The sequence below is a fragment of the Oryzias latipes genome, chromosome 13 (assembly GCF_053564925.1).
Source record: "Oryzias latipes strain Hd-rR chromosome 13, Olatipes_Hd-rR_3.1".
NCBI lineage: Eukaryota > Metazoa > Chordata > Actinopteri > Beloniformes > Adrianichthyidae > Oryzias > Oryzias latipes.
In genome coordinates this window covers 21,183,375-21,195,578 of record NC_136249.1, presented here as the reverse complement: position 1 = coordinate 21,195,578, position 12,204 = coordinate 21,183,375, and the positions used below count along the sequence as shown (strand labels likewise).

Sequence of the window (12,204 nt, the reverse complement as noted above, 5' to 3'; positions counted from 1 at the left end):
TGCTTCTACAGCACTTGACCTATTGCTCTCATATTCCTCTGCCCCAAAGACTTTTAAATACACAAAAAGCAGTTTAAACTGTGATAGGTTTTTATTTTTCATTGGAAATTTATTTACCAAAGAAAAAGTCTGAATTGCTGTCACAACAATTACCATAGTCCAGGAGCTTGTACTGAACAAGTAAATTGCTTTTTTTTTTTTACTGTTTTTATTCCTTTCAAGTTAAAGGGAAAATGTGACGAATGATTTTCTGTCCCTTCTGTGGACTTGTGTAGAGTCTCAAAGTCCCTGCCAAGACACATTTAAGAGCTTCAGTTCTCCTTTCTGACTCATCTGAAGATGAGTCATAAAACAAATTACAGCCAAAAAAACATTAATGGCAAGATGATGACAATGCTGAAACCACACAAGGGATATTAGATTTCACACAAGAAATGCAACAAATCATTTCTATTTATAACCAACAATGATTATCTGTATAAATATAATTACTTTTGTGTAAGTCTAATCATGAGGTACTGTATTTATTCTTCATTTAAGTATTGTTGTTTGGCACTATTTTATCAATGTACTTCATATTTTTGGACTAAAATTCCACATAATTTTTACAGAAATAACTTCTTAAAGTGCAACTCCAGTTCTGATCCCGTGTACACATGCAGATACTTAAATGCCTCTTTCAGACAGTTACTAGCTAGTTTTCTGCCATGTGAGTCCTCTTACCTCTTCTGAACTTGGTTGAGACTTTTCTGAGTATCAGCTGACAGAGTAATGGCTTGTTCATGAAGACGGCAGAAACTTTAACTGACTCCTTCTGTTGATACTTTAGCCCAAAGAACCCATGACTCATTAAAAGGGTTAATGCAACAGGACCTTGTTTCAGCACCTTTTGAGAGTAATTTCTTTTTTCCCATAGTTTTTGTGATTCCTAAAACAAGATGGCAGGTTCAGTTCCCATCCTGTAGCCCATGTGTAGAACTGTCCTTGGTGGTTATAAGTTGGCGCCATTGTTTAACAGTGGAACTTCCATCAAAGTGTAAATGTGTGTGTGCATGGGTGAATGGAACTGTGACTGCAGCGCTTTGGGCCTTAGAATGTAGAACGTTGTATGTAGTACACCGCTATATAGGTATATGCTATTTACCATTTATTTTTAAAGACACTGGTCTGTTGATTGTTAAAAAAATTCTAAATGAAGTTACAAAAGTCACTAGATAGACATTTGCGGAATACAGAACATTATCTTTTAATTAAGAAAAGGAGTAAAAAATGACTAAAAATATGGCTGATCCTTCTTTTATTGTACAGATCTTCTTTTGAAAAAAAATGTGCATGAAGAAAAAAAAACTAATGTCATTGCATGCGTACATGAAATTAACTTTCTCAGTGACAGTGTCCAAGAGATGATTTTTATTGTGCATGCCTTCTTCCACACAAAAACCCTTTTTTATATGTTTGCAGCAATTAAAGGCAGCATTTGATGGACTAAATTCAACATACTGGTAATGTTTATAGATGTTTAGGTCACATTTTCCCATGAAGTTATGATTAGCTTGCGTGCAATTTCAGAACCAAATGGAAAAGTGTAAGAAAAATGCAACCAGACTATTAATCATGTAGTTGTATGTTTTTTAACATCAGTAAGACATATTAATTTTTGTACTGGGCGTAGATTTATGGTTACGTGAAAGCGGCTAACAGCTTCATGAGTTTAACATTTACAGTGCACAGGTGATTAATGCTGGTACTGAAAACCAGGGGCCGTTTCCCCTCACATCTAAACTCAGCCATGGCTACACGTGTCTCTCACCAGTTCAGAGAACATTTGAATGCAGCTGACAGATATATAAATGGTCATAAATGGCTCTCTGGACAGAATGTTGAAAAAGCACTTAACCCCAGAATGAATGACCATAGACCTCCCTGAATGTAGCCACATTAAAAAGCCACTCCAGGATCGTGGTACAAATACTGAAAGATTTGTCGACTCTTTTTTTGCAATTTCATGACATTTCAAAATGGCCTTTCGTAAACTTCAAACGGTGTAAACACAATCAATAAGAGATGAGTCAGGCCTGTTTTTCCAAAAGCCTTTCTGTAATTTAAGAGTCTGTGTACAAACATTTGATGATTGAAAAGCAAGTGCTCCACTTTACTCACACACAGATGGGTGGATCTTACCAACTTGTAAATACTGAGCAGCATGGGCCAAATGTTTAACATTTACTTTGTGCCCCTCGTCACTCTCCCTCTCTCGTCTCTCCGTTTCATTTTGTTCTCACACTCGTTTCCCTGAGACCACAATGTATGCACAAAATTATGCTCACAAATATGCACACAAAGTCACACACACACACACAAAAACCCCGCTGCATCTAGTATCAGCCAAATGTCATCTTTTTTGAGTGAAAACAAAAAGAAATCCCCACAAGGTCATTAATGCCACAGGTCCCAACACATGAAGCCTTGTTTTGTCTTCTTCCCAGAGTAAGGAGGTATGCATTGTTATCTCTCTAATCTGCAAAGATGCTGCAGCTGGAAATGAATTAATAACAAATTAAATGCACCCCGTACATAAAAATGTGTAGATTGCCCTGGGGCACCTAAACAGGAAACAGTGAAACAATTAGACTTCTTGTTTTGTTCTGACCTCTGTTTTGTTTTGTTCTACTCAGCAGCTGAACAGAAGTAGCTGCAGATAGAGACTTTTTTTTTTTTTGCGTTTGCAATCACCACAGTTAAGCCTCTCTGGTCATAGCAGGGGTCAAATCTGTGTGAACAACCACTTTTCATCCTACAGTGAAATTAAATACGGTGTTACGGTAAGGCTTTATACATGTTGTAAGTCTCTGCTGACTGCAGCCCACACTAAGTGCTGCGGTTAGCCACCCGGACCCGTACAGTGGACACATGTAATAACAGGCAGCGATACAGTGTCGTAATTGTTGGCCTGAGTGCTATTGGAGGGTGTTTTCGGCAGTTTTGGATTTTTTTTTCTCACTCGCTTCACTCGTTTGATGTCTTTGAAGTTGGGCTTTTATCTGCCTTTGCTCCTGATGGCTGTTGTCTTTGGTGCAATGTTGTGAGCGCCCTGCTCTTTGAGCACTCCTAACATGTAACAAAGGCAAACCCTTGGAGAGGAAAGCAAAAGAAAGGGAGCTCGCTCTCATATCTTCTCACGTAAATTCATACACTCACAAACACTTTCAAGAACATATTGCATTCAGCGACAACATCCAGACAAAAAACTGAAACACTCCCTCTGTTATCAACACACAACGGCTTTGTGTGATAGTTTAACATGCCTTAATTTGATAAAGAGCCAAGTGTGGGAAATAAGAGTAGAGCATTTGTCTCAGGGGTTGTAGTGGGGTAAATATAGCAACAAGACAACTCCAGTTGATATGAAGGATTCCACTGTGTCGAGTGTTGTTGTGACTCACCAGGCTGTGATGATCTGTGTGTGTGTAGGTGTGCCAGCTCACATGCACATGGGTTTGTATATCCACTGCTTACTCTCGGCTGGTTGACTTTAGCATGACTGCCTTGTCTTGCCTCAGCCAGCCCGGTGTGTAACAATCCTTGTGTGAGACTGCAGGTAGATGAGACTGCAGAAAAACACAGGGCGAGCAAGTGGAACAGACCTTGAGAAGAATCTGTGTGGCCGGCTCCTGGCTGGCTGTGCTGGGAAACGTGTCATAAAAGTGTGTTGAGAGGAGTGTGCGAACTCTCGTAATCTCCTTGTGTTATCCGAACACTTGTGTGTTCCCGTCTCATTGTCTCCTAGGCCCCCTCAGAGCAGAGACCCTCCACTCCAGCATTACATCTCAGGACATCCTGATAGCTGATGGGCCACTCATGAAACCCATGTTTTCACTGCTCTTCAAAACAAAATACACACACAGTGACACCTGAGCTTTAGGACATTTTAATCCACTTAAAACATAGTTGTATTATTCAAATTGTGTTGTCAAAATCCAAAGACAGTGCAATTTTAATTATTATAATTTCTCCAAACTGTTAGTAAAGAAAACTGAACAATTTGATGTTACTGCATGGGATTGGGAGTATTTATTTTTTTATGGGACAGTCCAGGATTTGCGCGCCCCCGACCCCAGTGCATGTGTTCCAACGAAGGACAGCACGCGCACTCCCGCTCAGCGGTTTCCTTCCCACACACACTTCCATGCCCTCCATTACTGGCGAGGCTCCGAATCGATAATTCAATACTTTTGGCGTCTAAATCCTGCCCCAAACGCTGAGGTGCGCAAACACTGTGGACCCGTCTACAGTCTCGGTGAAATCAGTATTAATTAATAGCTTAAGACATTGTGTTTGTGGAAAGATTGGAGAGCTAATGGGAGCTGGATTCCTATAATTATACGCTCTTGTGTCAGGTGTTTATTAAATGTTCAATAGAGGCGGTTAACATGTTAGGAAGCGAATTAGATCATTTTTAGATGCAGGTAAAAACATTCATTGTATTAGTGGTGATAAACTTTACATATATTTCATATCATCCACTTTTCGAAAATAAAAAAAAGCAAAAAGTATTACATCAAAATCAGAGCACTTTTGTATTCAGAATTATTGACATTATCTATTTAAAATGTGCTAAATGTATTTGTTTAAGGGCTATAATTAATGTTAACTAAATACATGTGTTTTTAAACTAATTATGAGTTTACTGTTGTTAGTTTTGAATCGTATTTTCTGTAACATTTGTTAAAAAATAATGAAAAGCCTTAAAAACGATTTTTAAAAAACTTTTTGTCCAAAGAATATATTTTTGAATGTTTCAAAAGTGGATATTTTTTAATTCATCCGGTAGATTTGTCCTTTATCTGGCCGTTTAGTTGGTATTAGAAATGATCAGCCCTCAAGTACAAGCCCTCCAAACCGAACAATGAATAATGCATCGGTTTTTGGCGCAGCAACAGACAGCAATGTTCGCGACTAAACGGGCCTGTCACAACAGTGACGTTATCAAAAGAGCTCCAGCTAAAGTCATGAATTATTTAAGATCAGTTCCTCTCGGTGGTATAACGACAACAACACTAATAATAAAAATAATCATAATAATAGTAATAATAATTTGTTAAAAAAACGATTGAATTGTTAAAAAAATAAAAAAGTCAACTCATTTAAGAAACTTTAGTTGATTTATTATGAGAACGAAAGACATTTCGTTAATTCACGTCTCACATGTTATGGAAAAAAGTAAAACAATTTCATGAATACTCTTTCTTTTTTTTTAAGAAACCCCTGCCTCAGGTGAGATTTTTATTTTAAAAAAACATCAAAATTACATCGGCTAAGCACGTGAATTTATTACACAGAAACAAAGTTTTTAAAAAAGGATCAAATTTCCCACAAGGCATTCATAAAGCCACTAAATAATAAAAAATAATGCATGTTTCTTGTGTATTAACATATCTTACAGGTGCCCGTACCGGTTTGCGTAAACCTAACTCCCCTAAGTGTTGTTGTTGTTGGCTGTGACTCCTTCAAAAGGACATCAGTTTGTTAATATGAATGGAAGTATGGTCACGTTTAACAAAGCCTGTGCGTGTCTCACAACCTCACGTCTGTTGGCCAAAAAGGTCCAAGGAGAAGGTCACGCAGGCCCCAACATTCACGCGTTAAAAGGACAGAGGAGACGGGACCAAACGGGGGGAAAGGTGGCTCACAAACTCATGCAAACACCGCAGAGGCATTGTTTTTTTTTTTCTTTCCTCCAAACTGGACATGAAACAGAAGAAGGAACAACTCCTAAGTTGTCTTTTTATTTGCCAAAGGTTTCCCTCTCCGTCCTTTTGCAGAGAAAGTTTTTTTGTTTGTTTTTTGAAATATGATGAGGCCAGCCTCTTTATGAACGAAGTAGAATCAGAGCAACAATAATATCACGTTAAAACCGAACACGAACAGTACAACTGCAGAGTGGTTCGCTTTGTTTGACAAAGTATCGACCGTGCCAGCTGCTTCCTCCTCCTCCTCCTCCTCCTTCATGCGCCTCCTCAGGGTGTCCCACCGGCCTCTTCAGCCATGTGTCTGCAGAGCAGGCTCCTCCTGGTGCATGAAGCCACTCTTTTTGGCTTGAAATAAAAAAAATGGAGGCTATTTTTGTCATTGTCCTCTCTATTTCATAAATAGCCTATATTTATTCTTTATTCTCCTCCTCCTTCATTTACAAAGCATAAATTAATACGTCCATGGCTAACGGATTTTTTTTCAGTTTGTCCCAGGAATATTTGTTGGGGGGGGGGTCCACTTTGTGAGGGTTTTTGTTCAGTGCCGGACGGTGTCCACGCCTCGTGTCCTGGCGTCTCCATGGCGTCACAGTCCCAAAGCGGCCGTGTGCTTTTTGGCCTTCAGTCTCAGGTCGGCGATGCTGGAGTTCTTGCTGGTGTTTTTGGCTGCCGCGGCGGCGGCGACCACGGAGGCGGCGGAGGCGGACTCCGCCGCAAGCGTGGCCAGCGGGAGTCCGAACGGTGGCGCGGGGAACATCATGTAGGGCGCATGCGCAGCCAGGTGCGAGTGCAGGTGGTGCTGCGCGTGGGCCACGGCGCTGTCCAGTTGCAGCTGCGCCTGCACCTGAAAGGAGAAGGGCGGCACGTTGCAATGACTATCCTACGGGACGGGACGCACGGATGGGGAAGAGAAGGGGGAGAACATGCGTTAACTTTGCAGTGGGTTGCTTGAAGGATCATTTTTTACTAAAGAGACTGCATCTTTCATCCATACAATGATGATGATGTTCATGAGCATGACGCACAAGGGTCGCCTTAGAGAGGCTGTTTCTCTTTAGTGAAACCCCCACTCATACACAAGCATCAATATGCAATGATTTGGGAGAAAAATGCAAACTAAAAATAAGGAAAAACATAGAACTGTAGAAAAATTGGAGTGGTTTTATCATTAAAAGTTAATAAAGTACACACTTACTGTAATGCTGTGCATTCCAGAGACTATTTTATTCATTTTTAAGCAGATGTTGTTCTTTTAATGTACTTTTTGTTGAATGTATTCTGTTTAAGCTATTTGGTTTAAAGCAAGTTGGTGCAAAGCTTCCTGTGAATATTATGTTCACTTAAAAAAATATTACTATTAAGTATTAAGGGCGACATGTGTTTCATTTCTAGAGTCTAAGCATAAACCGTAGCTTTTTTGTACAGCAAGTCTTCCATCCAAAGGGAAGGCTGCTGCAAGCAGTTGAAGAACCATGAATGCCGTTCTGTCCATACTTTTACTGACCTCCGCAGTCTGCTGTTTATTATGAAACCGAAACAACACCTTGGAGCTTTGCGCCACAAAACCAATTTTATACCTTTTGGGACTTACAATAAACTTTCCACTCATGCAAAATTATATCCCTTTATCCCATAAAAATGTCTGTAATGAGTTTATTTCCCCTCAAGTTATACAGTGAGTTTCTGCAGCACTTGGGCCATAACCTGTGCCAAGGCCAAAACAACAGTTGCGCACAGGCGATGGTGGGGGTAGAGGGGATATAGAGCGTAGTGGGCATATAGAAGCTATGGAGACCAGTCTGGTTTTCAAGATGAAACCATTTAAAGTAACTTGCCTGTTGGAATGGCATCCGTAAAGCCCCGACGTTGACATATGGTGCTACACGACAAGCTTCAAACTGATTCGCTGCTCCAATCAGGACTCCTGCAGTGACATGCAAGGGGGGAACGTTCCGTCTTAGTTTTAGGAGAAATATTCACCATAACATGAAACAAACTGGAAGACCGATCATTCCTTGTGAAAATTTAATTAAAGAATCCACCAAATTAATTCCAATTGGAAAATGTAAGCATCATTTAGCTGGAAATTTTGCGCACGCACAGTAGCGCACAAGCAGGTTGGGTGCAATAGAATAGAATAGAATAGAATAGAATAGAATAGAATAGAATAGAATAGAATAGAATAGAATAGAATAGAATAAAATGCTGGAGGTACCTTTGTGCAACTGGTTCTCCTGCTTTCTACATTTGGCTCTTCTATTCTGGAACCAAACCTGCAGGGACAGAAATTAATTAGAGACCCACTGATTGGCAGCTGCTTGTGAGGCCGTGTGTAGTGACAACAACCGCAGAAAAACAATATCCCCGAGGAGCACTGAAATATTAATGACGCTGCTTAACCCCGGATTTTAATTATTACATTTAGTCTACAACAAGGCGGAGTGGGGGTTGGAGCAGAGAGAACAGAGACAGAAACAGCAGGGCTAAAAGGGAACGTGAGCAAGTCTGATATGAAACTCTTATTGGGAGAAAAGAAGCGCTCTTGTTGGAAATGTGCGGGACTATTGGACTATAATAAATATCCTTGTCAGCGCCGGTTTCATCTTTCTATAGATGAGGGTCCCCGAGGGGTTGAATAGACTGTTGGATATCGAATTGCAGCAGTACCATTACGGGTTTGGACATCACAGCAGAGCGATCTGAGAGCATCTCGCTCCTTTTCTTTCCGTCTCGCTCTCATTAAATGACCGATGAAATTAATTACATTATCTGCTGCAAAAAAAAAAAAAAAACGCGCGTCAGAGAATCGCTTAAATGTCTGACAGTTCTGTCTGATCGCCGCCACAGCACTTACTTTGCACAAAGGGGACAGAAAAAATCAAACAGATCTGACGGCTCTCTTCTCCTTCTGTTGAAATTGACAAGCGTCAATTTCAGAGAAACGCCTCGGAACACAGATTAAACGATTCATTGCCATGATAATCTCCTTTGAATCTCCCGTAACTCGCGCTAAATCAGCGCACAATGCAACGTGTCAGTCTCCGGGCTCAATTACGTCTGGGCCCATAAACACACAGGGAAAGCATGATTGAAATATCATATTGATCTGGCTGTCAGCTGGCTTCGTTTATTGATCACAGTGTATGTCACTCGGAAGTCCCTTTTTTGCGCACGCTTCAAGTAATAATTTATGGCGATGATAAAAGCAGATGCAGTGCTGTTATCGATTGAAGCACAGTTTAAGTCGAAAATAAATGTGTGGCCTTTTACGCACAGCTGTTTAAAAAATATAAAGAAACATTACACTCCAGTGGAGATAAAAGGGGGTAGAGGGAGAGCTGGTCTTGATTTGGGTTGAAAATAATACATAATTTATGCAAATCCCCGAGCTGTGCTCCTTGTTCGGGGCACAATGCGCCTTAATAGTGAGATTCCAGTTCAGGCTTGTGGAGCCCTGCAAAAAGCAGGTTTTAACTTTTTTTTTTTTTTGGGGGGGGGGGGGGGGGGGCGAAGGCTGTGCGTGTGTAGCTAGCTTAGGGAACCCCACCCCAGCAAATACTCTGTCCATCCCTGAGCCTTGGCCATGAAGGCACACGAGGAATACATCCAAATGTTTTGAGGAGTAGTCTATGTGTTTCATTGTGCCTCAATTCGCTTTATGAAGGAGATGTCTGAGGAACCCCCCCCCCCCCCCCCCCAGCATCCTCGTGTCCCACAGCTCCAACTGGGTTTCTGCACAGATGGTCTATCCCCTTGAAAACTACAGCAGCGCTGGTAAACATGGCCTCGTTATCATGCACCCCGGAAATACAGACTATAATGATAAAGCCTTTTTTTCTATTTAAATGTTCAATAAACATAGGAAAAATGCCGTGACACAATAAAACATAAGAGCAAATTTATAATTTAATAATTACAAAGAATGTGGAGGATGCATTTCACTTATGCCAAAATCTTTGGGGGTTACCATGCACTTTCATAAATTAACGTCCTTAAGGTCCTGGTTGCAAAGTACTTTTTTTTTTTCAAAGTAAAAAAGTTTCCTTTTTCAAACGCTTTGAACTGTATTTGATAATTTAAAAAAAATCAGAAGAACAAAAATATAGTAGCAGGAAAAAGAAGGGAGGAAGGAGAAATGTGTAGAATTTAGCAATATTTTTCTTATCTTTGTTGTTTGTTATCATCACACACAGCAAATCACCTGCCAATGTTCTAATGGTGAAGCTGATAATAATCAGAATCATAAATATTGCAATAACATGTCTTTATTCAGTTGCAAAGGATTTCTTGCTTCTAAAATTAAACATTTAGTTTTTGCATATAAACATTTTTACAAATTACTCTATAAGCCATTTCTGCTGGTTTCGGTGCCTTGTTTTGCACATCTGAAGGAGCCACATCCTTACCTGCACTCGGGCCTCCGACAGTCCCAGTCGCTGGCTTAGCTCCTCCCGCATAAAGGCATCCGGGTAGTGGGTTTCATCGAAGAGCCGCTCCAGCTCATTGAGCTGCTCTAATGTGAAATTAGTCCGACTTCTTCTCTGTTTGATCTTTGTTTGTGTCTCATCCTCTAAGGGCTTCGAGTCCTCTTTCCTGTCTTTCACGTCCGTGGTGCCTGTGTGGCAGACGAAGAAGGGTGGGAAATGTCAGCACCGTGGACCGTGACCCCCACCACCCTCCCGACTCCCTCCCAGCCTGAGCTGACCTCGATGATCACAAGCGTTTGCAATAAAATTGTTCTTAATCTTTTAATAAATTGTTGCTATATTTAATTGATGAAAAAGTCAGAAATGCTTCAATTTCATATATAATTATTATAAGTTTGTTTTTAAATAAGAAATAAAAAAGACATGCCCTCAAATATCAGAGCTATCACTCCACGGATGTTTTGTAAAGCTACATAAAGCTCTTTAATTATTAACTGCTTATAAATATGTAAGGCCGTGCCCACTGCTGAATGAATGCCTAATACGCGCGCGTCTTGGGCTCGCGCTTAACCACGCTGCCCCGTGACGAACAGATGTCACTTTCAAGTCCGCCAACTCGGAGGCATCTCTTCCAGTGTTGTCACATTTTGTTCACATTTCTAATGCGCTATGAACTGACTCCACAGAGCAGGAGCGGCCTGAAAATGTCAAAGAAGCCGCTAAGTTATTCTGTCTTTGACATTAGCAGTTTCTACTCAAGTAGAACCTTTTTTTAATCTTTGTTTAACTGTTACCAGATAAATGATTATATTTTTAATAAAAATATTATACATATTTCACATTTTCTTTTCAGAGATTTTTTGTCCTGACTTTTCTTAACTAAAAATATATTTGTAAACATTTTGCACATTTGGAAGACTTGAGTTTTGTCTTTAAATTAAACAATCTAAAGAGTCGCAAATGTCGTAATTTAAAAAAGTAAAGATATACAACAAAAACAGGTAAGCCCTTGGAGAAAATTATAAACAAAAATACAAAGTAGACTAGTAAATGAGACGTAAAGCGACCAAAGCGCGACATCTTGATGTGTTCAAAAATATTGAGCACATATATGTCAAATGTATCCTTTAAATTGTTTTTTCTAATGTTCTGTAACATTTAAAAACTCTTTTGTTATCGAACACAAACTGTCTTCAAGCTGCACATTTCTTAGTAGAATTTAAAGTTTTACTTATCAAGCTTTAGGAGTAGTTTTGACGCTGCGTAAATTGAAAAAATATCAAATTTTGAATCACAAAAAAACAATAGCACTTTTTGCAAACAGCCGGAAGTGTGCTAACCCGTTCTTTAAATCGAAAAGTCCAAAATGAAAAAGTTTTGGGAATTTTCTTCGAATTAAAGCGCATTGGTGGATTTACTCCCTGCACTTGCCACTTCCCTCGTGTTTTTAGCCTGTCGGGATCTCCACTCTTTCTTGCTCGAACACACTGCGCAGTCTTACCGTCAATGACTTTGGGGCTCCCGCTGTCTCTGATTCTGTCCGGGCCGAGCATGTCCGTTTCCCTGCCCGGCGACAGCGCAACGTTCCGCGTAACGGCGGCCGCGTCCTCTCGGCTTCCCGGTTCCGCGGATAAAGACTCCCTGCTTCCTGCGCGCATTGCTCCGGTTTCCAACACCTCCCTGTACGTTATCACTTCCTTCTTCTCCTTCACTTTCTGATCGAAAGACTTGGACACGAAAGCAGTGAGCTCTTCCATCACTGTTTCCTCTCCTCTTCGAGGAAAAAAAAAGGAAAAAAATCACACATTCACTCACACACTGTCACACACTCACACACACACATACACTCTCCCTTTGCTCCTCGACAGCTTAAGACATCAATGATGTGGCTCGTTTTAAAGTCAGCCCCTTGAAAATGATACAAGGTGATGCAGCCAACTGTGAATGAAGGTGGAAAAAAATATACGAAGATATATCTTCTCAGCCAATTCCTCCTCCTTTGGTAGCGGAGTTGGGAACCTGCTGGT

General features: G+C 40.5%; 1 protein-coding gene across 2 annotated transcripts; it reads right to left on the bottom strand.

Annotated features, from left to right (window-relative positions):
* Positions 1-5,143: 5,143 nt before the first annotated feature.
* Positions 5,144-12,204, bottom strand: shox2 (shox homeobox 2). Of its 2 annotated transcripts, none has more exons than XM_023961890.2 (5): positions 11,679-12,204; positions 10,157-10,365; positions 7,966-8,023; positions 7,586-7,674; positions 5,144-6,630 (listed from the first exon to the last, which is right to left on the bottom strand). In XM_023961890.2, the coding sequence occupies exons 1-5, from the start codon at positions 11,932-11,934 to the stop codon at positions 6,337-6,339; spliced, it is 906 nt and encodes a 301-aa protein (XP_023817658.1). In that variant the 5' UTR covers positions 11,935-12,204; the 3' UTR covers positions 5,144-6,336. The 2 variants fall into 2 exon arrangements, with proteins under 2 accessions (XP_023817658.1, XP_023817659.1); XM_023961891.2 differs by having other exon boundaries at positions 5,144-6,594.

Excerpts from the sequence above, each read along its gene's own strand:
- shox2 (XM_023961890.2), bottom strand. The coding sequence starts at position 11,934 with ATGGAAGAGCTCACTGCTTTCGTGTCCAAGTCTTTCGATCAGAAAGTG. Across the intron at positions 7,675-7,965 it reads GGAGAACCAGTTGCACAAAG|GAGTCCTGATTGGAGCAGCG; the intron begins GTACCTCCAGCA and ends ATGTCACTGCAG. Across the intron at positions 6,631-7,585 it reads TACGGATGCCATTCCAACAG|GATAGTCATTGCAACGTGCC; the intron begins GCAAGTTACTTT and ends CCCGTCCCGTAG.